This window comes from Pristis pectinata, chromosome 20 (assembly GCF_009764475.1).
Source record: "Pristis pectinata isolate sPriPec2 chromosome 20, sPriPec2.1.pri, whole genome shotgun sequence".
Lineage (NCBI taxonomy): Eukaryota > Metazoa > Chordata > Chondrichthyes > Rhinopristiformes > Pristidae > Pristis > Pristis pectinata.
Window position 1 is genome coordinate 33,841,132 of NC_067424.1, and position 24,735 is coordinate 33,865,866.

General features: G+C 48.7%; 1 protein-coding gene across 4 annotated transcripts; it reads right to left on the reverse strand.

The window, feature by feature from the left end:
* Positions 1-8,907: 8,907 nt before the first annotated feature.
* Positions 8,908-22,481, reverse strand: LOC127580789 (suppressor of IKBKE 1-like). 4 transcript variants are annotated; one of them, XM_052034680.1, is made up of 6 exons: positions 22,316-22,481; positions 18,898-19,058; positions 17,631-17,736; positions 12,953-13,092; positions 11,825-11,938; positions 8,908-10,523 (listed from the first exon to the last, which is right to left on the reverse strand). In XM_052034680.1, the coding sequence occupies exons 2-6, from the start codon at positions 19,054-19,056 to the stop codon at positions 10,431-10,433; spliced, it is 612 nt and encodes a 203-aa protein (XP_051890640.1). In that variant the 5' UTR covers positions 19,057-19,058; positions 22,316-22,481; the 3' UTR covers positions 8,908-10,430. The 4 variants fall into 4 exon arrangements, with proteins under 4 accessions (XP_051890640.1, XP_051890638.1, XP_051890639.1 ...); XM_052034678.1 differs by having other exon boundaries at positions 22,276-22,350; XM_052034679.1 differs by having other exon boundaries at positions 22,235-22,332.
* Positions 22,482-24,735: the final 2,254 nt, after the last annotated feature.

The window sequence follows — 24,735 nt, forward strand, 5'->3', positions numbered from 1 at the left end:
AAGAACGTGAAGGGACAGGGAGAGAGTCACAAAACAGCTAGGAAGGCAAAAATAAAAGATGTAATTAAATCATCAAGACATAAAATTGTAAATTATTTCACATATACTTCAAAAAAGGAAGATTGGAACGGGAAAAGGGCCATTAAGGGACGGGCAGGACAATATTGCAGACAGCAATATTAAATGTTGTGACAGAAATATTAAATCATTATTTTGCTTCTGTATTTACTAGGGAGTGGGAGAAGGTAGACATGATATTCAACGATGAGTGCATTTAAAATAGAAAAAAGGGGATATTAAATGAGATAAATCAAACATTAAGAACACCACTGACCCAAGTGGTTTCTTGCATCATGTGTTTCAAAAGAATACAAAGAAGAAATAGCAGTGGCATTATTATATACACATAATAATTCATTAGAAAATGTGTAATGCCAGAGCTAGCAATCTATTAGAATCATAGAGTAATACAACACAGAAACAGGCCCTTCAGCCAAACTCGTCCATGCCGACCAAGGTGTCCGTCCAAGCTAGTTCCATTTGCTCATGTTTGGCCCATATCCCTCTAAACCTTCCTTATCGATGCACCTGTCCAAATGTCTTTTAAATGTTGTTATTGTACCTGCCTCAACCACTTCCTTTGGCAGCTTGTTCCATACACGCAACACCTTCTGTGTGAAGAAGTTACCCCTCAGGTCCCTTTTAAATCTTTCCCCTCTCATCTTAAACACAATTCTTCTAGATTCCCTTTCCCTGGGTAAAGGACTGTGCATTCATTTTATCTATGCCCCTCATGATTTTATGAACTTCTATAAGGTCACTGCTCAGTCCTCTGCGTTCAATGAATAAAGTGCAAGCCTGCCCAACCTCCACCTATAACTCAGTCCTGGCAACATTCTTGTAAATCTTCTTCGCACTCTTTCCAGCTTAATAATATATTTCCAATAATAGGATAACCAAAACTGCACACAGTATTCCAAGTACGGCCTCACCAAGGTCTTGTACAACTGCAACATAACGTCTCAGTTCCTATACTGTGCCCTGACTGATGAAGGCCAGATTGCCAAATGCCTTCTTCACCACCCTGTCTACCTGTGATGCCACTTTCAATGAACTATGTACTTATACTCCTAGGTCCCTTTGTTCTACAACACTCCCCAGGGCCCTAATGTTCACTGTGAAAGTCCTGCTCTGCTTTTACTTCCCAAAATGCAACACCTTGCACTTATCTGGATTGAATGTCATTTGCCATTCTTTGGCCCACTTACTTTGTCAAAGGCCTTGCTAAACTCAATAAAGACAACGTCCACTGTCCTGCCTTCTTCAGTCCTCTTGGTTACCTCTTCAAAAAATTCTAACAGATTTGTGAGGCACGATTTCCCACGCGCAAAGCCGTGCTGACTATCCCTGATCAGCCCTTGTCTGTCCAAATACTGGTAGACCCTGTCTCCTCAGAAGCCCCCCCATTAACTTACCCACCAGTGATGTCAGGCTCACCGGCCTGTAGTTCCCTGACTCGTCTTTGCTGCCCTTCTCAAATAAAGGTACAACATTAGCCACTCACCAGTCTTCCAGATTTTCACCCGTGGCTAAAGAAGATGCAAATAGCTCTGCAATGGCCTCTGCGATTTCTTCCCCAGCTTCCCAAAAGGTCCGAGGATGCACTTGGTCAGGCCTTGAGGATTTATCCACCCTAATGTACTTTAAGACTGCCGATACCTCCTCTTTGGTAATCCAAGACATCACAACTCATTTGCCTCAATTCCTTAGCTTCCATGATATTCTCCACAGTGAAAACTGATGATAAATATTCATAAAAAATCTCACATCTCATGCGGCTCCACACATAGGTGGCCATGCTGATTTTTAAGGGGACCTATTTTCTCCCTAGTCACCCTTTTACTCCTAATATACTTGTAGAATCTCTTGGGATTTTCCTTAACCTTGCCTGCCAGATCCCTCTTATGCCCTCTTTTTGCCTTCCTGATTTTCCTTTTATGTGTATTGCTCCACTTCTTATACCTGTTGAGGGCTTCGTTTGATCACGACTGACTAGACCTGATCAATTGCCTTCTTCCTCTTCCTGACCTGAGCCTCGATATCTCTTGTCAACCGGAGTTCCCTAAACTTGCCAGCTTTGTCCTTCACTCTAACTGTTTCATGTCCCGAAACATATGCTGTCCCTGAACTCTTGATATTGCACTTTTAAAAGCCCCCCACTTGCCATTCGCCCCATTACCTGAAAACTGTCTCACCCAATCATCCTTTGCAAGTTCCCACCTAATGCCTCCATAATTGGCCCTGCTCCAATTTAGGACCTTAACTTTGTAGACCAGTCCTATCTTTGTCCACAACTATTTCAAACCCAAAATACTCCCCGACTGACACTTAAGTCTCTTGCCCTACCTCATTCCCTAAGAGGAGGTCCAGTGTTGCGCCCTCTCTAGTAGGGCCCTCTATGTATTCATTAAGGAAGCTTTCTTGAACACATTTAACAAATTCCACTCCATCCAAGCCCTTCGGACTATGGGTGACCCAGTCAATATTAGAGAAGTTAAAATAATACTAATACTACCCTATAACACTTCACCACTGTACCCTATATAACACACATACTACCCTATTATTCATACAGCTATCGATGATCTCCCTACACATCGGCTCCTCCAATTCCCACTGACTATTGGGGGGCCTATAATACAGTCCCAACAAAGTGATATCTACCCATACTGCCTCACTGGATGATCCTCCAAAAATATCCTCTCTAAGTACTTTTGTTGTGTTCTCCCTCCACTAAAAGGCAACACCCCCTCCCCCCCACCTGTACCTCTATCGCACCATAATCTGCTACTTTGACACCTTATTCATTAGTCAATTATGGGGTAGCATACAGAAAGCCTTTTGAAAATTCAGATGCATCTTTGCATTCCTACTATCTACTCCGTTACCTGTTGTCTCCACCTCTTCCAAAATTTCAACAAGATTATTCAAGCAAATTTTTCCCCTTTTTAAATCCATGTTGACTTTTAACCTCGAAATTTTTTTAAATTCCTAAATAAAGATTCCATAATTCATGCCTTCAGAACAGAGAACATTAAGAGGGAGTAAAGAGAAGCAGTGGAAGAAGATACATAATGGTGTCCCATAAGGATTGGTGCTGGGATTACAGCTGCTCTCAATTTACATTGATGATTTAGACTCTGGAATCAAAAACACAATTCCCAAGTGGGAGATTCCAAAAATTGTTGATTAATTCAAATTAAATCATTACTTTTAGACCATATTTATCATTAGAAACTAAAGGAATTGATTACACAGTTAATTATATCAATTTAGAGATATATCAAATTCTGTGTGGTGATTAAGACTTTGCACGTTCAAGCCAGCCACTGTAATGATAGTGCAAACATAATGGACCCAACAAAGTACTGTATTTTCTAAACCAAAAACGATGTATGTTCTGGTAAGAACATTTGCAAAGGAATATAACTTGTTCTCCCACAATTTTTTTGTAGATCAGATCGCTTTATTCTTCCCTTTTTGGTCATTTCTGTTGAATCCATTAACGACGGAGCAATACAGGTCTAGGGCCACCCTCCTGCACACTACGAGGTGCGTCACTCCCAAACCAGAAGCTGTCCTCGCCCCACTTCCACATGCACCCACTTTCCAGCAGGGGGCACTGGCTTGCAATCAAATTCATCACCTATGCCTGATTTTCCTGTCACAGAAGTGGTAGCACTGAATCATGCTTTTACACCTCAACAATTAAAGCAGCAAAGTCACACCAAAGCTTGGAAATCTTGGAACATTCCCAGTCTGGATGATTTAAACAAACGCTGAATAAACTCTCTCCCTACTTCAATCTGAGGTTCCCACCTGCTTTAAGAAGCCCACTATCATCCCCATACCTGAGAAAAACAAGGCAATGTGCCTTAATGACTACTGCCCAGTGGCTCTGACATCCACCATCATGAAGTGCTTCAAGAGGCTGGTCATGGCACGCATTAACTCCAGCCTCCCAAACAATCTCGACCCACTGCCATTAACCTACCGCTGAAACAGGACACCATCTCCCTGACCCTACACTCAGCTTTGGAGCATCTGGACAGTAAAGACACCTACATTAGACTGTTGTTTATTGACTACAGCTCCGCCTTCAATACTATAATTCCAAGCAAACTCATCTCCAATCTCCGAAACCTGGGACTCAACACCTCTCTTTGCAACTGGATCCTTGACTTCCTGATCAACAGAACACAATCAGTAAAGATAGGCAGCAACACCTCCGACACGATTATTCTCAACACTGGTGCCCCACAATGCTGTGTCCTCAGCTTCCTACTCTACTCCCTATACACTCAAGACTACGTGGACAGATTCTGCTCTAACTTCATCTACAAGTTTGCAGATGATACCACCGTAGTAGGCCATATCTCAAGTAACAATGAGTTGGAGTAGAGGAAGGAGATAGAGAGCCTAGTGACATGGTGTCATGACAACAAGGCTTCAGGAAGGGGGGTGGCACACACGCTCCTGTTTACATCAATGGTGCTAAGATTGAGAGGGTTGAGAACTTCAAGTTCCTAGGAGTGAACATCACCAATAGGCTTTCTCAGTCCAACCACGTAGATGTCATGGCCAAGAAAGCTCATTAGCGCCTCTATTTCCTCAGGAGGCTAAAGAAATTTAGCATGTCCCTTTTGACCCTCACCAATTTTTATTGATGCACCATAGAAAGCATTCTATCTGGATGTATCACGGCTTGGTATGGCAACTGCTCTGCCCAGGACTACAAGAAACTGCAGAGAGTTGTGGACACAGCTCAGCATATCACGGAAACCAACCTCCCGTCCATGGACTCTGTCTGCATTTCTTGCTGCCTCGGTAAAACAGCCAACCTAATCAAAGACCCCACCCACCCCAGACATTCTCTCTTCTCTCCCCTCCCATCGGGCAGAAGATACAATAGCCTGAAAGCACGTACCACCATGCTCAAGGACAGCTTCTATCCCATTGAACAGTCCCCTAGTATGATAAGATGGGCCCTTGACCTCACAATCTAACTCGTTATGGCCTTACACCTTATTGTCAGCCTGCACTGTAACTGTAACACTTTATTCTGCATTCTGTTATTGTTTTCCCTTGTACTACCTCAATGCACTGATGTGATGAAACGATCTGTATGGATGGCACACAAAACAAAAGTTTTTTACTGTACCTCAGTACATGTGACAATAATAAACCAATTTACCAGAGGCACTGGCTGTGTTTCTCCCTCCACAGATGCTGCCTGAGTATTTCCAGAATTTTCTGTTTTTATTACTGAATAATTCATTTTGCTTTGGTGAATAGGATGAATATTTTTGCATGTATACACTAGAGATGTCTGGATCATTTACAGCAATAGACATGTCTGTTTATTTCCTATAACAGCAGCATTTGGTATTGGTATTGGTTTACTATTGTCACTTGTGCCGAGGTACAGTGAAAAACTTGTCTTGCAAACCGATTTTGGAATCGTCAAAGACAGCTTTCTATAAATTGATCTCACTACATGTCTGAATCCCAGTTTAGTATTCCATTTTCATCATATATTGTGCTACAAATACTCATTTCTTCTGAAGGTCAAAGCCGTCAAGACCTTGGCCAGTTGTCATTCATTTAACCTTGGACCATTGTGGTTGGCAAGATGAGAGCTGTTGTCAAATTCAAAACTTGGTCTCAAAAAAATACCATTCTCAGGTTATGGGCACCACTGTAGGGGCTGACATTTACTGATCATATTGTTGATGGGTGTGCAGCCATCTTGACCCACTGTCGTGACACTGCTTCCCGAGAAAAATAATGAATTCTTCAAATGAACTTGTGAATTATAACTAAGCTGGCATCGTGTGTGTGGGTTGGAGGGGAACCAGGAGACGAGATGCACCCATGTACCTGCTATTCTCTGGACTCAATTCTCCAGCTTTTGGTAATTCACACTTTCTTTCAGTCCCTCTGCCATCAGATTTCTGAATGGTCCATGAACACTACCTCGTTATTCCTCCTTTGCACTATTTATTTACTTTTGTAACTCATGGTAATTTTTACGTCTTGCACGGTACTGCTGCCGCAAAACAACAAACGTCAGTGATCATAAACCTGCTTCTGTATCAGAAATGGTCACTTCTGCATGTCATCATTTTGGTTTAGTTTTTGTATAACCTTGGCCTGCTGGGCACATCCCACAGCTTTGCCATTTACAAAACATTACAAAGACGAAGCCTTAAACGTGCTTGAAGCTGCACCCATACGGATTCATCCTGTTAGAGTTGTCCCCACCCCACTAATTTGTTTTTCTCTCTTTCCCAGACCTGTAGCATTAACTATTTTTCTTCCTATAGATGCTGCCTGACCTCCTGAGTGCTGCCAGCATTTTCTATTTTTATACCTGGTATCCCAGTCTTTTCAGAAGTCACCAGATTGGGGCTTTCTCTGAAGAGGTTTTGTATGAGATATTCAGTGCACCCTGTCCATAGCTCATAGAGCAGCCAGAGTGCACCCAATGCAGATGGTTCTTACAGTGGTGAACTGCTGTTGATCAAGCTGATTGCTTTGACCTGGGTGACATTGAGCTTCTGATGTTGTTGGAACGGCACTCATCCTGCCAAGTGATGATACAAAGGTTGGTGGTGTTGTGGATAGTGTAGAAGGTTGCTGTAGATTACTACAGGATATTGATAGAGTGCAGACCTGGGCTGAGAAGTGGCAGATGGAGTTCAACCCGGAGAAGTGCAAAGTGATACACTTTGGGAGATTGAATTTGAAGGCAGAATACAAGGTTAATGGCAGGATTCTTAGCAGTGTTCAGGAACAGAGGGATCTTGGGGTCCACGTCCATAGATCTCTCAAGGTCGCTGCGCAGGTCGATAGGGTTGTTAAGAAGGCATATGGTGTGTTGGCCTTCATTAGTTGGGGTATTGAGTTCATGAGCCACGAGATAACGTTGCAGCTCTATAGTACTCCGGTTAGACCACACTTAGAGTATTGTGTTCAGTTCTGATCGCATCATTATAGGAAGGATGTGGAAGCTTTAGAGAGGATGCAGCGGAGATTTACCAGGATGCTGCCTGGATTGGAAGGCATGTCTTATGAGGATAGGTTGAGTGAGCTAGGGCTTTTCTCTTTGGAGAGGAGGAGGATGAGAGGTGACTTGATAGAGGTGTACAAGATGATAAGAGGCATAGATTGAAAGATTTTTTCCCAGGGTGACATTGGCATAATTTTAAGGTGATTGGAGGAAGACATAAGGCAGATGTTAAGGGTAAGTTTTTTTTACACAGAGAGTGGTGGGTGCGTGGAACGCACTGCTGGCAGAGGTTGTGGGGGCAGAGACATTAGGGACATAAAAGAGACTCTTAGATAGCCACATGAATGATAGAGAAATGGAGGGCTATGTGGGAGGGAAGGGTTAGATAGATCTTAGAGCAGGATAAAATATTGGCACAACATTGAGAGTCGAAGAGCCTGTACTGTGCTGTAGTGTTCTATGTTCTAAGTGTAGATTATTCCACCCCTCGCTTGTCCTATTCAGCTTCTGGTCAATGGCATCCCCACAGGGAGTTGATGCTGGGGAGTTTTGAAATGGCAATGCCACTCAACGTCTGGGGAACGTGACTAGATTCTTTTGGGATGGTCATTGCTTGTCACAAATGTCACTTTCAAGTCTTCTGCATTTGAGCATAGGCACCCTCATTATCTGAAGTGAACACCGGTCAATTACTTGGAAATTAACAAACATCTTGCCCATGGTGGAGGGCAAGTCATTGATGAAGATAGTTAAACCTCAGATGCTGCCCCAAGAAACTCATTCTGCAATGTATTAATGCAGAAGTCTCCATTATTTAGCAGCAAGCCAATGAAATCAAGATAACCAGATATATTTGAACCAATGGCAAGGTGACCAAGTTGCATTTATACAGTGCATTTAACATCAAAAATGTTTCATTGAGCGAAATGTGACACCAAGATATACAAGGGGACGTGAGGGCAGGGAAAGTCTGGAAATACTCAGGTCAGGCTTCATGTGCAGGAAGAGAAAATGAGTTAATTCTTCAGGTCAAAGACTCTTTGTTAGAATGGGGAAGGAAAAAAAAACTTGTAAAGCTGTGGGGAGGGTACGTCTTGATGGGGGTAAAACCGGGGGTGGTCACAGGGATAAGCTGTAAACACGGTTATCTGGTCAGTGAGTGAACAGGAGCAGTTAGAGGGTGAGAACATAGAAGAATATGGGAGTTGCAAAATGCAGAGCAGGAAGATAAACCCAACAGGTCAGGCTGGGCACACCTTCCACTCCTGGAGGGAAAAAACAAGCTGAGCTAATATTATAGACGGATGAGTGATACACAGCAAGGAATCAAGTTACCTGAAGTTGTAGAGTTGAGCCCAGAAAGCTGCAACAAGCCCAGAAAGATGAGGTGCTGTTCCCCAAGCTTGCATTGGGCCTCACTGTGACCATACAGGAGGACACAGACTGATAGGTTGCCATGGGAGTGGGATGGAGAACTAAAGTGGCAGGTCACGGTCACCCCTGCAGACTGAATGCAGGTGGTCTGCAAAGTGGTCACCTGATCTGTGCTTGGTTACTCCAGTGCAGAGGAGACCACACTGTGATGTCAGAATGCACTGAACATGAGATTGGAAGAAGCTTAAGGGAATTGCTGCTTCACCTGGAAAGACCGTTTCGGTCCCTGGATGGTGGGAAGGGAAGAGGTGAAAGGACAAGTGTTGCACCGCCTGTGGTTTAAGGGGAAGTTCTAAATATAGTTTTCCCAGATAAGAGCATGTGTTTGGGGCTCTGGCATATCTCTATATCATGAGTCAGTAAGTAACATTCAGTACAAACACACAAAACACTATACGCCTTGGAACAATGGTTTAAAAAATTCAGTAAGAAATTTATTTGGGCATTTACAAACAGTAGGTCTTGGCCACACAAATTAAAGGATTCCAGCTTTAGCTTCAGAGGCTTCTAAATGAGATGCACGAGAGAGTTTCTGTTACTCAAACCCTAGGCTGCTATCAGAGAAGTGTAAAGGGCAAGCAAAGCTCCTGCCGCAGATGACCCAGTACTGCCTCTCCCCTTCAATCCATTGTACACAGCGTTTTCTCAGCACTTTGTGTCAACAGGAAAAGTGGATAATATAGAACATATCCAGAACTCAGTGAATGGATCCTTTTGGCCACAATCCTACACTTGCATTGATGGGAGAAAGAAAGAAGGAAGAGAAGTCAGGTAGCAGGACTGGTTAACACGTTGCTGGAACACCAGCTGGGGCAAAAGTCCGATTTCTGTTCTGTAAATTCTAAGGGATTTACCAGCGGTGGGATCAAGGAGAGAAGTGCTACAATTACTCCACTTGTGTGTGTACTAGGCACAGAGGAAACATGAGCACAAGTCTGTTGCCTGTTTGTTCTATACAAGTTTTCTATCTGCCGTCCCCATCTCTTCTAAAGGTGGGGACCCACATTGGATAACACTGACAGCATCAGTTCTTCAGTGCCTTATCCAGGTCCATGCGTGTCTTATAAGCCTGGAATTGTTAAAATTAGGAGGCTATTTCATTGTATGAGCCAACACAGCTAAGTCTGACCTATCTTCTCTTGAGGCGCACACGCGCGCGCGCGCAAACACACACACACAGTCTCTGCTGTTCTGTCCAGTAAAAATCCAACAATTGGGACAAGGGCCAAGGTTCCCAGCTTATTCTTTTCTCTTTTGGAGTTGGAATATTGAGGCCAAAGGCAGTGAGACTTTGATTGAGATTAGGTAACGTAATGAGAATAAAACTTGCGGCTTCTTTGGCCAATGTGACTGCATCAGAAAATTCCAACTAACTATCAATGTTGCTCTCCATCACGATTTTAATCATACTCAAGTCATAAGTTTGAAAGTTAGAGTAGATGACCACTATTTCTTAACTGGCTCACTGCAGTGCATTAAAAGGTGCAGATATTCTTTCTTGATGGAGAACCAATTGGAAATAAAGAGCAGAAATGGATTTGACAAACTCAAGGTTCTTATCTTGTTGATGATTATGGAACAAATCCAGGGTTTGAAGAGATCCAGTGGCTAAATTCATCTCATTTATTTCCAAGAAAGAGATTGTGCAAAATGAGCAGGCATTGGATACTAATGTCAATATTGGAGGAGCTGTAATGGGGAATAGCACACCTGCAAACTCAAAGCTTCCCCTAAGCCAATGGAAGTATTTTACCAGGAATTCTTATTAAAATAAAAAAAGTAGTTTCTAGTTGAAACTTCAAGCTCTGTTCCAGTCTTTGTAACACTGGCGGCAAGGAAGCCAGTTATGAGTTGGAGGCACCGTTCAAGTGGTTATAAGTCAATGCAGCTACCTGATTCAGGGACAGTCCAGCACAGTGAGCAGCTACTTTCCACAGTGAAGAGGTTGAACAACGTTCTCCTGAAGAGATATTTCCTTACTGAATGACACAAGCTCCCGTAATTCTTTATTCTCAAGCTTGAAAACAAAATTTTAAAAAACCCATGAGACATTGTATTTTAAGTTATTTTCAAATCATTTGAGTCCCTCGACTCCCTCCTATCCTTTAGTGCATTTCTGAAGGTGCAGCTCCTACCAAGCAGCAGGTTTATCGGGTTTGACAATATAGCAAACTGTCAGCTCCAATAGTGAATTGTAACATATTCAATAATAGTGCGATCACAGTCAAAATGTACCACCCACAACTGCTGCCAGAACTAGATGCAAACAGGATTAGACTTGGCTATGATAGCCTTGTTGTTGAATACCTACCAACTAGTCTCACATAAATAAAAGCTGTGGAGACAGGGAAGGGTCTGAGTGAAATGCTGGAGTGTCATTATTAAATGTAGAAGACATCTCCACATCAGTGGATCTTGCAGCCTAGAGGGTGAATGAGGTGAAGATGGGAGCTAAGGATGGACTCCGGGGGTGCTCTGTAGGAACGGTAGAGGGACTGGAGCTTTAAGTGTTTCAGTTACAAATTTCTGGTTTAAGAGCTGGACAATCGAGGAGAGGGCTCGAAAGAGGATGGTCTGACTGATGGTATGTAAGTCCACAGAGTGGCTGGAGATGAGTAACATTTCACAGGAAGAAAGGCTCAAATCTAGTTCTGATCCTTTGCCCTATATCTGATACAAGCCAAACTGGAGATCACACAGAAAAGACAAGCAGCTTAGAGGCAAAGAGATCAAAGGAACAGGAGGTGGGGTCTCATGAAAACAATGAGCTCAAAGCTGGTAAATGAATAGATAAAGAAAAATATAATTTCAGGGCTAGAACCAGGGCAGGTGCAAAGAACAGCTTGGGAGATAAAGGAAATGCACAGTGGCTAAACCACAAACTGGATGATCTTAACCTTAAGGACAAAAAAATCTCTTCACTCTTGTTGAAAGACAAGGTGGAGCCTGCAGGGAAGAGAAATCCAAGGAGTTGATTAGTGACAGTGAAAGAATTGGAGCATTATGTTTGTTTTCTGGAATGGGACTCAATTTTGGCGAGGAGCAAGTGTGACCCAATAGTTCCTTATGTGGTCACTGTTCCATATAACTGTGCCTTTTGAATCTTTTACCCTCAACGCCAACCCACCCAGGACTGCAATGTAACACTCCCAACCACAAGGTCAACCAGTATGTCTTGCTAAAGTATCACAGTGAAGCACAATGACAGGAAACTGGCTACGCTGACAGGAAGCAGGTGTTGTCTGTTGTATCACGACAGTACAGCGTGTGTGCTGTGGCTATGTGAAATCCTGTGGAGCACACACTCAAAACGCTTACCTCCAGCTGGGCTATTTTCTCCTGAATTTGGCAGTATTCTGGATCGTCCATTTGAATAGCTTTCCTCATTACTGACGCCATGCCACATATCTGTTCTACGTGAGTTTGCAGCTCCTGGAAGTGCAAGAAGCAGCAAAAAGCATCACCCAGAAAATCTGAAGCCAGCAAAGTGGAGAATCTGAAGGTCAGCCCTGTAAATGTTTTAACCCAACACAATATAGATATTTGAAAGAGCCATCTGAAATACAGCAGATCTCAGTGAGATCAGTGACTAGATGCTACATTAGACCCAAGTGTCCTTGAGTTCAGAGCATGTTGAAAAATCAGCCTGTGCTTCCAAACCTGTCACATTGTATGAACACATGGACACTGAGCAAGATACATTCAGGCTCTTATTTGTAATTCCACACAGTCAAATAATTTGCCAAGTTCGGTGTCACCTTGCAACTTGACAGATCCCTGACTTAACATTTTATATACTGTTTTGTGTGCTGAGGCCTTCATAGAAAATCCCTCAGTGGCAGTCATAGCGAGAGGACTCTACTACAAGGCCTAGCATCAGTGCAAGTTTACCAGACCATAGATTTGTTTAATAAATTGTGAAACTATGAATAACATAAGTACAATAAACCAGTTTTCATAAATAATGGAAGTCATGTGTGTAATCTAAATAATATAAAAGGAATTTAAATATCTCTGAATTCATTACTTACTTATGAATAATAAAGGTATCAAGTGAAAATGCACTGTAAAAGTATTCTCAGTACTTTAACAAGGAAGCTTATATCTCAGGGTGTTGGTCTTTTGCCTTGTTCATGTCTGAATAACTATAGGACAATAAAAATTTCATAAGTTTATTGTCACACTTGATATAGTATGCCACTGCTGGAGCCCCAGTTTTTACATCACTGATATAAATTGACACCAAATCCCAAGCAATAGAAAGTGTTGCAGAACACCAAACGTTATGTAATGGGAAGGAAAAAGAGATCTAGCATGGTTAAGGATCTTTGCCAATCTCAGTTCACCTTAACTATCAGACTGATACAAAATTACTAAAACCTGCCTTTTCGAGAGAGATTTTTTTCTGGTTTAAACTAAGATCCACATGGGAATGCAGCTTGTTACCTGGGAATGCTCCTGGTACAAGTTGGTGATTGGTGTACTATCTGGCTTCTTCGTGGCTAGAAGTCGTAACATCTGCTTTCTGTATTTACTCATAATGAGCTCCAAAGCATAGCGATGCTCTTCCAGGGAAAGCCACAGCTCTGAGAGAAACAAGACAACCACCAGCAAGTTAAGGGGCAACCACACTAATCTCAACCCACTCGGTAATAAGAATGCCCAGGATAAGCCTTGATGCTACATCAACTGCAGTTGTATGTCTGTAGACCACACAACACTGCATGAGCCTGCCACCTTCGTAGGAATTTCTACAGAAGAAAAGGCAAGATTCCTCTGTTTACTTCAACATCCTGGTAGTAAGGTGACACCCCAATGATTGAGTTGTTAACTAACCATGGAAATCAACCTCATTAGTTTACAGTAGCATTGATATGTAATAAGGAAACTGTAGATTAAATGTCTTTTATTCCTCCTCCCAAAGTCTTATGTCTCCCGAGCAAACTACATCACCACTCTGTAATGGCTCAGAATACTCACATGGTATCTCAATACTATTTTCAGATAGAAAGCAAGTAATTTGCATCTGAATGAACCAATATAAACTGTTTCATTCTCACTTCACATCTTGGCTTACCAAGGTGAATAACCTGCTTACTTCATGTGTTCCCAATGGCAAGATACTAGACTATCTTCACCCTTCTGCAGTTAGCCAAAAGAAATTTCCCGTGCTAAGTATCTTCATCAAATATTTTAGTCTTTGATGGGGTAGCTTTAAAGGTTTTTTAGTACTACATAGTACTTGCTGGGAACACTATGTGGTGGGCACACTGACCGACTTCCCTCTCTTTAACTCAGAGACAGTGAAGATAATTATGATGCGTTACTCAACCTTGATAAAAATCAGCAAACACTACACAGGCCTGCAACAATTTGAAACTGGAATCCCACTGGTTCACAACACTCTTGATTATACTGCATAATGCATCTTCCTGCATGGAAAATCATCATCTTGCAATCACAATATTTTCAACTAGCTCTAGATTAGAACAAAATGGGATAGCTACAGTAACCGGAGAACAGAAAAGCAACTGCAGTGAAAGCATGTAGTATAAAGTTACAAGACTATTCCCATGTATCCTTGTTGAGGAAAGTATTCCATAACAATCAGTGACAACTACATTCAAGAAGTATACATGCTCAGTGAATGTACCATTGGACAGTTTTATTCTGCAGAGTTATGAAAAGAAGTGCTGAAATAATTTATATTCTGAATAATTACTCGCATTTTCTGCAGATGTCATTTCAGAGCACCTATGTTCTGGGATTATTGGTTTAATTCCAGTCCAAAGAAAGGAAAAAAACAAGCTGCTGAAGGAACTCAGTGAGTCAGGCAGCATCTGTGGAGGGAAATGGAGAGTTGATATTTCAGGTTGAGAACCTTCATCTGGACCAAGAGGGAGATGGCTGGTATATAAAAAAATGTGAGCCTGTTGGGGTGAGGGAAGAGCTGGCAAGTGATAGGTGGATCCAGGTGAGGAGGGGTTGATTGGAAGATGGAGTCAGGTGGGGGAGGGAAGGTTGGAGATACTGACAGATTCTAGGGGGTGATAGGTGAAGGCAATAAAGGGCTGCAGATTTGTGGGAGGGGGAGGGGGAGGGGGAGGGGGAGGGGGGGAGGGGGAGGGGGAGGGGGAGGGGTAGGGGGGGAGGGGGAGGGGGAGGGGGAGGGGGGGAGGGGGAGGGGGAGGGGGGGGAGGGGGAGGGGGAGGGGGGGAGGGGGGGGAGGGGGGAGGGGGGAGGGGGAGGGGGGGGAGGGGGGGGAGGGGGGGAGGGGGAGGGGGAGGGGGGGAGGGGGGGAGGGGGGAGGGGGGGGGAGGGGGGGGAGGGGGAGGGGGGGGGAGGGGGAGGGGGGGGGAGGGGAGGAGGGGGAGGGGGAGGGGGGGGGAGGGGGGGGAGGGGGAGGGGGAGGGGGGGGGAGGGGGAGGAGGGGGAGGGGGGGGAGGGGGAGGAGGGGGAGGGGAGGGGGGGGGAGGGGGAGGGGGGGAGGGGGGAGGGGGGGAGGGGGGGAGGGGGGGAGGGGGAGGGGGGGAGGGGGGGGGGGGGAGGGGGGGGGGGGGGGGGAGGGGGGGGAGGGGGGAGGGGGAGGAGGGGGAGGGGGGGGGGGAGGGGGGGAGGGGGGGGATGGGGGGGGGAGGGGGAGGGGGGAGGGGGGGGAGGGGAGAGGGGGAGGGGGAGGGGGGGGGAGGGGGAGGGGGAGGGGGGGAGGGGGGGGGAGGGGGAGGGGGGGGAGGGGGGGGAGGGGAGGGGGGGAGGGGAGGGGGGGGAGGGGGGGGAGGGGAGGGGGGGAGGGGAGGGGGGAGGGGAGGGGGAGGGGGGGAGGGGAGGGGGAGGGGGGAGGGGGGGGGAGGGGGAGGGGGGGAGGGGAGGGGGAGGGGGGGAGGAGGGGGAGGGGGGGGAGGGGGGGGGGAGGGGGAGGGGGGGAGGGGGGGGAGGGGGGGAGGGGGGAGGGGGAGGGGGGGGAGGGGGGGGAGGGGGGGAGGGGGAGGGGGGGGGAGGGGGAGGGGGGGGGAGGGGGAGGGGGGGGGAGAGGGGGGGAGGGGGAGGGGGGGGGAGCGGGGGAGAGGGAGCGGGGGAGGGGGAGGGGAGCGGGGGAGAGGGGGGGAGGGGGGGGAGGGGGGGGAGGGGGAGGGGGGGAGGGGGGGGAGGGGGGGGAGGGGGGAGGGGGAGGGGGGGAGGGGGGGAGGGGGAGGGGGGGAGGGGGGGAGGGGGGGAGGGGGAGGAGGGGGAGGGGGAGGGGGGGGGAGGGGGAGGAGGGGGAGGGGGAGGGGGGGGAGGGGGAGGGGGGGGAGGGGGAGGGGGGGGGGAGGGGGGGAGGGGGGGAGGGGGAGGGGGAGGGGGGGAGGGGGGGGGAGGGGGAGGGGGAGGGGGAGGGGGGGGAGGGGAGAGGGGGAGGGGGAGGGGGGGGGAGGGGGAGGGGGGGGAGGGGGGGGGAGGGGGAGGGGGGGGGGGGGGGGGAGGGGAGGGGGGGGGGAGGGGGGGGAGGGGGGGGAGGGGAGGGGGGGGAGGGGAGGGGGGGAGGGGGGGAGGGGAGGGGGGGAGGGGAGGGGGGAGGGGGGGGGGAGGGGGAGGGGGGGGAGGGGGAGGGGGGGGGAGGGGGGGGGAGGGGGGGAGGGGGGGGGAGGGGGGAGGGGGGGGGAGGGGGGGAGGGGGGGGGAGGGGGGGTGGGGGGGGGAGGGGGGGGGGGGAGGGGGGGGGAGGGGGGGGAGGGGGGAGGGGGAGGGGGGGGAGGGGGGGGAGGGGGGGGAGGGGGGGGGGGGGGGGAGGGGGTGGGGGGGGGAGGGGGGGGGAGGGGGGGGGAGGGGGAGGGGGGGCGGGGGAGGGAGAGGGGGAGCGGGGGAGCGGGGGAGAGGGGGAGAGGGGGAGAGGGAGGAGGGGGAGGGGGAGAGGGGGAGGGGGGGAGGGGGAGGGGGGGAGGGGGAGGGGGGGAGGGGGAGGGGGGGGGGGGGGGGAGGGGGGGAGGGGGAGGGGGGGAGGGGGAGGGGGGGAGGGGGAGGGGGAGGGGGGGGGGAGGGGGAGGGGGGGGGGAGGGGGAGGGGGAGGGGGAGGGGGGGAGGAGGGGGAGGGGGGGGAGGGGGGGAGGGGAGGAGGGGAGGGGGAGGGGAGGGGGAGGGGGAGGGGAGGAGGAGGGGAGGAGGAGGGGGAGGGGGGGAGGGAGGGGGGGGAGGGGGGGAGGGAGGGGGGGGAGGGGGGGGAGGGAGGGGGGGAGGGAGGGGGGGAGGGGGGGAGGGGGAAGGGGGGGAGGGGGAAGGGGGGGAGGGGGAAGGGGGGGAGGGGGGAGGGAGGGGGGAGGGGGGAGGGAGGGGGGAGGGAGGGGGGAGGGGGGGAGGGGGGGAGGGGGAGGGGGAGGAGGGGAGGGGGGAGGGGGAGGAGGGGAGGGGGGAGGGGGAGGAGGGGAGGGGGAGGAGGGGGGAGGGAGAGGGGGGGAGGGGGGAGGGAGAGGGGGGAGGGGGGAGGGAGAGGGGGGAGGGGGAGGGAGAGGGGGGGAGGGGGAGGGGGGGAGGGGGAGGGGGGAGGGAGAGGGGGGAGGGAGAGGGGGGGAGGGGAGGGAGAGGGGGGGAGGGGGAGGGAGAGGGGGGGAGGGGGGGAAGAGGAGGGAGGGAGAGTTTGCATCAAGAAATGTATAATTTGTGAATGAATTCTCATCAACTGGACAATGCCACTTCGACCAAAAAGTAGTGACCTGATGAATTGACTAACTCATTGTGCTTATTGTTCCACAGACAGAAGTTGCTTTTTCCATGAACATTATTTATTTCATTTCCTGAGAGAGAGGAATAACCACAGGAAAAAGTTAAGATAAAACCCTTGGGTAAGGGAGAACACTGGAAGTGGTTATATTGTTCAATAGGGAATGCACCTTAAAGTTTCAGCTTGTGAGGATACTGAAGAAGGAGCTCTAATCCAGACATGACCTTTACTTAATCTGCAGATTTGATGTAATCACTGGGGATAAGGAAACATAACATCCAATTTAGCCGGCAGGAAATCCCTCAGCTTTGGTAAGCCTGAAACAAGCCATAACACAGCTGTTAGTATTGGATTCTGGTATTTTTCTGAACCAGAATAACCTGTCATTGGTTCACCAAATGGAGAGGTCTTAATTGGTTAAAAAAAGAGGAACCTTTATTTTCGTGCTGCAGATCCCGTATCTGTGTATTCTCCTGGGAAAGGAGGGCGTATGGTTTGTAACTGGTCAACTTCTTCAGCTTCGCAAAATCTTCCTGGTTCTGAAAGTAAAGGAAGATCAAAATTGCACAGCAATTCACAGTTTGAACCATCACTGTTCTACCCTTGTTCTTTTTGGAGCCTCTGGTCCACTGCTGCTGTTATGCACTTTACTAAAAAAATTGCATCCATGTTCATAAAAAAAAACATTTATACATCTGTTGGCACAAGTTCATTTAATTAAAAATAAATGAAGAAATAACACCTGGCATAAATCTTGCCTGAGAGTCTCAAAGCCTGTTTGCCTGCGCACTTCATGAGGCTTGCTCTTCTTTCTCTTTAGTACTCCTGCACGCATGTGGAGTCAGTGTAACGATGTGATCTGGATCACCAGAAGGTCCCACCCCCACTGAAAAGTTGAGCAAAAAATCCCACTCAATGGCTGAATCCTGAACGTACCCAGGGGAAAATGTCGCAAAGGTCAAGTAAATGGAAGAGTGGAATAACTACAGGTGCACTCGGTAATCAATCTACCAATTCTAGCATTTATGTTGGCATATAGAAGGGTACCTTGCAATTTACGGAAAGGATAATGAGCTAAGAAAAGGGAGATGAAGATCAAAGGACTAGCAACTTGGTCAAAACAGGCTGTTTTTGCAAGAAATGAGAGATAAAGGAAGACTGGAGACATAAGAGACTGCAGATACTGTAACCTGGAGCAAAAAAATAAACTGAGCAGGTTTAGTGAGTCTAGCGGGTCAGGCAGTATCTGTAGAGGCAGAGGGATGGTCAACGTTTTGGGTCGAGACCCTGCATCGGGACTAAATCAGCATCGAAGGCTGTGCTAGGAGTGATGGGACGAAGGTGGAGTCTCAATGAATCATCTTCACCACGCAATGTAATGGTTCAAATAGGCAGCTCACCAACACCACCTCCAGAGCAGTGAGGCAAGGATAATCAATGTGGGCCCAACCAGAAATCTGGACATTCTAAGAATTAATTCTTAAGGCCAAGACACCATCGTCAATCAGGATTGTGGCCACAAGTGGCTGCAAAGCCTAAGGTCAAAATGCACAGGGAAAATGTTAACCAAGGGGAAGCTGGAAGCAGAAAGATATGTGGACTATAAGCAGCACTGGTACATCAGGGAGCATAAAGGCATGGACCTAGGGATCCATTCCTTAGGAGGCTTCGGCCTCATTGTCCACTGATCTTTGCCTTACCCGATCTGAGATTCCTGTACCAACTTCCTTCATACCCTCCACCCGTTTGTTGAGCGTGGTGGTCTGCTCGATGAGGGACTCTGCTGCATTATGATGATCCTTCAGTCGCTCCACCAAGGCCTTTGCATCAGCCAGCACCTTCTCGATAGTGCACGCCATCGCTAAGGAATAGAGATAAATTGTTGGGTTTGTGATTAATGGAATGCTGGTACTGATAATATTTTGTTTCCCACTTCAAGGTGATTTGGATAGGTTGGGTAAGTGGGCAGATACTTGGCAAATGAAGTTTAATGTGGATAAGTGTGAGGTTATCCACTTTGGAAGCAGGAACAGGAAGGCGGATTATTATCTGAATGGTGTGGAGTTAGGTAAGGGGGAAATACAAAGGGATCTAGGAGTCCTTGTTCATCAGTCACTGAAAGTGAACGAGCAAGTGCAGCAGGCAGTGATGAAGGCTAATGGAATGTTGGCCTGTATTACAAGGGGAATTGAGTACAAAAGCAAAGAGATTCTTTTGCATTTGTACAGGGCCCTGGTGAGACCACTCCTGGAGTATTGTGTACAGTTTTGGTCTCCAGGGTTGAGGAAGGATATCCTGGCTATAGAGGGCGTGCAGTGTAGGTTTACGAGGTTAATTCCGGGGACGTCGGGACTGTCTTATGCTGAGAGGTTGGAGAGACTGGGATTGTACACGCTGGAATTGAGAAGATTGAGAGGGGATCTGATTGAAACATACAGGATTATTAAGGGATTGGACAAGATAAAGACAGGAAATATGTTCCAGATGTTGGGTAAGTCCAGGACCAGCGGGCATGATTTAAGAATAAGGGCTAGGCCATTTAGGACAGAGGGGAGGAAAAACTTCTTCGCCCAGAGGGTTGTGAATTTGTGGAATGCACTGCCTCAGAGGGCAGTGGAGGCCAATTCTCTGGGCACTTTCAAGAAGGAGCTAGATAGGTTTCTTATAGATAGGGGAATCAAGGGATATGGGGACAAGGCAGGAACAGGATATTGATTGTTGAGGATCAGCCATGATCTCAAAGTGGCGGTGCAGACTCGAAGGGCCAAATGGTCTATTTCTGCTCCTATTGTCTGAGAATTTATTGGGGATTTGAGAAAGAATATTTTTCATTGCATTTTCTCCTCCTCTCCTAAAGCAGCCAACTCCTTAACGGGATTAGGTCCCAAGAGGGTTGTGAGGGCTTTGAAGTCAGTCCCAAGTGTTACTCTTCATAAACAAGCAGATCATCCATTCAGGGTCAACAACAGGCAAACCCAGTAAATATGTTTACATCTCCCCTGTATAGCAACCATGACCAGAATCCTGAAAACCCTGACTCTCAACCCTATCCCCAGGTCAAGGGCAATAGGAACACAACCACTCGGCACAGAAACTGAACCTGGAACATGAGTGGTTTCTCTGGCTCAGTTACAGTGGTCACTGAATTTACCACAAGGAAACCCAAGATAAATGTAACTTCCAGCGTAATTTGATAGAGATTTGATGACACAAAAGCAGGCCATTTCACTCATTGCATTTCAGCTGGTCAAAAGAGAATTACCCAGACTAATCCCAGCATCTTGTAATCGGTACTGTGTCCTGCATGTTACAGCTCTTCAAGCACATATCGAGGCACTTTTTAAACATGAGGAGGGTTTTTGTCTGCATCCATTCAAGGAGTGAAGGTTCTTTCAGATCATGCACAGTGGCACAGCGAGTAGAGCTTCAATCCTGACTTCTGGTGCTGTCTATGTGGAGCTTGCATGTTCTCCCTGTGACTACGTGGGTTTCCCCTCGCACCTCAACAACATGTCGGGTGGTAGTTACATTGGTTCCTATAAATTGCCTCCTAGTGGGGAGGTGAGGGGTAGAATCTGGGGGGTGGGGCGGGGTGGAGTTGGAGATACTAGATACTGCAGATGCTGTAATCAGGAGCAACACACAAAGCACTGGAGGAACTCAGCAGGTCAGGCAGCATCTATGCAAGGAAATGGACAGTTGACATTTCAGTTCAGGAATGTTGGGTCTCGACCTAAAATGTCGACTGTCCATTTCCCTCCATGGATGCTGCCTGACCTGTTGAGTTTCTCCATTGCTTTGTCTGGTAAAGGCATTCCTAGGTGACGCTAAGGATTAAAACTGGGGCTTTATGAATCAAAATAGCACACATGTATTCACCAGTCAATAGTTTTAAAAGAGAACCAATTTAGCAAGGTGGAACACCGCGTCCTTTACTGAACTAGATAGGCAGATACGTTTGTTCTCCTCTTAACCCAAGGAATTGTTCACAAGTGTGATTACCCAGTCAAGAGCTGAGCATATGAAATAAATCCAAATCTCCTGGAAAAGTGCAGATAGAAGTAAGTTTGGAAAAAAAACTCTCAAAAACTTAATTTGTTGTGAAGGATGGTAACAGGTGAGCTGCATTGTGTTAATACAAGCGTTTGTTGAGGGTTGCAAGCAAATCCCTATTTGTGAAAATGCCTGTGTTGGGGGAGGGGGCGACCCGCACAGCGATGGGGGATGGGGGGGGATGGGGGGATGGGGGGGGATGGGGGGATGGGGGGGGATGGGGGGATGGGGGGGGATGGGGGGATGGGGGGGGCGACCCGCACAGCGCTGGGGGGGGGGGCGACCCGCACAGCGCTGGGGGGGGGGGGGCGACCCGCACAGCGCTGGGGGGGGGGGGGCGACCCGCACAGCGCTGGGGGGGGGGGGGGCGACCCGCACAGCGCTGGGGGGGGGGGGGGCGACCCGCACAGCGCTGGGGGGGGGGGGGCGACCCGCACAGCGCTGGGGGGGGGGGGGCGACCCGCACAGCGCTGGGGGGGGGGGGGCGACCCGCACAGCGCTGGGGGGGGGGGGCGACCCGCACAGCGCTGGGGGGGGGGGGCGACCCGCACAGCGCTGGGGGGGGGGGCGACCCGCACAGCGCTGGGGGGGGGGGGGCGACCCGCACAGCGCTGGGGGGGGGGGGCGACCCGCACAGCGCTGGGGGGGGGGCGACCCGCACAGCGCTGGGGGGGGGGGGGGCGACCCGCACAGCGCTGGGGGGGGGGCGACCCGCACAGCGCTGGGGGGGGGCGACCCGCACAGCGCTGGGGGGGGGGGGCGACCCGCACAGCGCTGGGGGGGGGGGGGCGACCCGCACAGCGCTGGGGGGGGGGGGCGACCCGCACAGCGCTGGGGGGGGGGGGCGACCCGCACAGCGCTGGGGGGGGGGGCGACCCGCACAGCGCTGGGGGGGGGGGGGAAGTGGGGACCCGCAGCCCCGGGTCCCAGCGCTGGGCCACAATGTGTCACCCCCCCTCCAGCCCAACCCCAGCTGCTGCTCACTCTCAAGCCCCCGGCGCCGCGGGACTTTCCGCCTCACCCACCGCTCGGAGCGCCCGCAATGCCGGAGCGGCTCCGCCTCACCTCCCGCCGCTGCTGCAGCCCCGGACCGGCCCCACTTCCTGCTCCACGGCAACCCGCATCACTTCCTCTTACACGCTGCACCCCCACGGGTCCTAGTGCCAGTCGAGTTTGTGAGGGAGTAGATTGTTCGTCTGCGGGTCACCGTGTCTTGACCACTTACGGACTCAACAAACATTACACAACCCGCCATCCTATTAGACTCGTACAGCAGGGAAACAGGCCATTCGGTCCACCACGTCCATGCCGACCAGTGGACAATCATTCCGTATTAATCCCGCCTCCCAACACTTGGTCCATAGCCTTTTCTGCCTGGGCTATTCAATGCTCACCTGGACACTTCTTAAATGCTGTCAGGGACTCTGCTTCCACCACTCTCTCCGGCAGTGTGTACCAGGGACTCGCCACTGTCTGGGCGAAACAGTTCCCCCTCAGATCCCTCTAGATCTCTGCCCCGTACCCCAAATCTGTATCCCCTACTTTTATTCACCTCTGATAAAGGGAAAAATTTCTGCAGTCTACCCTATTCATACCCCTCAATCATGTCCCCTCTTAACCTCCCAAAGGAGAACAGATCTACTTTCTCTGGTCTCTCTTTATAACTGAAATGTTCCATCTCGTGCAACACCCTGGTGAATCTCCTCTGCAAACTCTCCATCACATCCTTCCTATCATGTGGTGACCAGAACTGCAGGCAGTACTCCAGCTGAGACCTGACTAAAGTTTTATAAATTTAGAGCATAACCTCCTTGCCCCAGCTAAGGAAAGCCAAAACCCCATATGCCTCCTTAACCACGTTATCTAGCGGTGCTGCCACATTCAAGGATCTTTGGACTTGCATACCAAAGTGCCTCTGCTCCTCAGTGCTCCCTAGGACCTTACCTTTCATGGTGTATGCCCTAGCCTCATTAGTACTTTCAAAATGCATCAGCTCACATTTATCAGGATTAAACTCCAACTGCCATTTCTCAGTCCACTTCACCAACACACCGACATCACCCTGTGGCCTGTGACTACCCTCCTCACTGTCAACAGCTCCACCAATCTGAGTGTCATCTGCAAACTTATTCCCCTTGCGTCCCACACCTTCAACCAAAATCATTTGTGTACATTACAAACAGCAAGGGTCCCAGCACTGATCCCCGTGGATTTCTTTTTTTGGAAATCCCAATGGTTTGAAATCTAGCTCACCTGGTTCTGTTTACTGCGCTCCCTTTAAACTCATATATTCACTCGAAGTGTTATTATACTACTGTGCAATAAAAGAAGGGATGATGTATTAATAGGAGTACAGGCTGAAACTCTCTAGTCTGCACCCTTGGGACCTGACTGGTGCTGGACAACAGAATATCTGGATCACAGAAGTTGCCCCAAATCATTTTCCTCTGAGCAGTAGAACTGTTCTTCTATAAGTATAGATTTATCAGGTCATGTAATGACCCTTTAACTGTTTCTCCTTCCACAGGTACTGCCTGACCTGCTGAGTGTTTCCATTATTTTCTGTTTTTGTTTCAGATGAACAGCTTTGAAGGCATTGTACGGCCAGTGGCTGTGAAAGGCACAACATCCCTGAAATGTATCTTTACAGTGGCCATGTCAGGCTCCCACTGTAACATGATTAACTATCCGTAGACAAATGCATTTACCACAAGGTAGCAGCTGCCAAGGTCCTTTGATTTTGAATTTCCTCTCGAAACTTCTTTAACTCTCGCCTCCTTTAAAGAACTCTCCATAAAACCTATCTTTTCTGCCCTAATATCTGACAAAAGTGGTTTGGTGTCAGTTTTTGTTTGGTAGTACTCGTTTACGGACATTGTGGTGTTTAGCTATGTTAATGGCGATGTATTAACAGTGGTTCATTGGTGGCTTTTGACTGTAAATGCTGCGGAAAATGGCTACTGAGGAGTCCACTAGATGTCACCACAGTCATTCATTCTTTGCCTGGATGCATGTTGCAGTATTATACTGAACACTGAAGAGTATCAGGATGAAAAATGTAAAAGATCATAGAAATGGCTGAACACCAATACATGAAAATAAAAGGAAACATTAAATGCAGTAAAGAGGATTTTAAAGTGGAAACATTTATTGTTATTACTGCTGTGTATTCAAGGTGGTAAAAGTGTTAAAAAATGCATTTGTGTAAACCCTTCATCAAATGGTGAGCTGAAGGTCAGGACTTAAGGGGGACTGACTGAAGGCTGCAGGAGGGAAGGTTGTTTGGAGCAGGAGAAATAAGTACCTTGAAATCTGATTGTGCTGCATAACTCAATTTCAGTGAAAACTAAAACATCATTGAAAATCATGGACGTAATGCACGTTGCTCAAAGGTAATCCCTTTTTTCCCCAGGCTGGTTGTGGGAATGAAGGAGCCCAGAAATATTCAGTGGTGATCAATATAATATAGCATACACTTACACATC

Excerpts from the sequence above, each read along its gene's own strand:
- LOC127580789 (XM_052034680.1), bottom strand. The coding sequence starts at position 19,056 with ATGGCGTGCACTATCGAGAAGGTGCTGGCTGATGCAAAGGCCTTGGTG. Across the intron at positions 13,093-17,630 it reads TCTGCAGCACGAAAATAAAG|AGCTGTGGCTTTCCCTGGAA; the intron begins GTTCCTCTTTTT and ends TGTTTCTCTCAG. Across the intron at positions 10,524-11,824 it reads AGAAAATAGCCCAGCTGGAG|CTTGAGAATAAAGAATTACG; the intron begins GTAAGCGTTTTG and ends TTTGTTTTCAAG.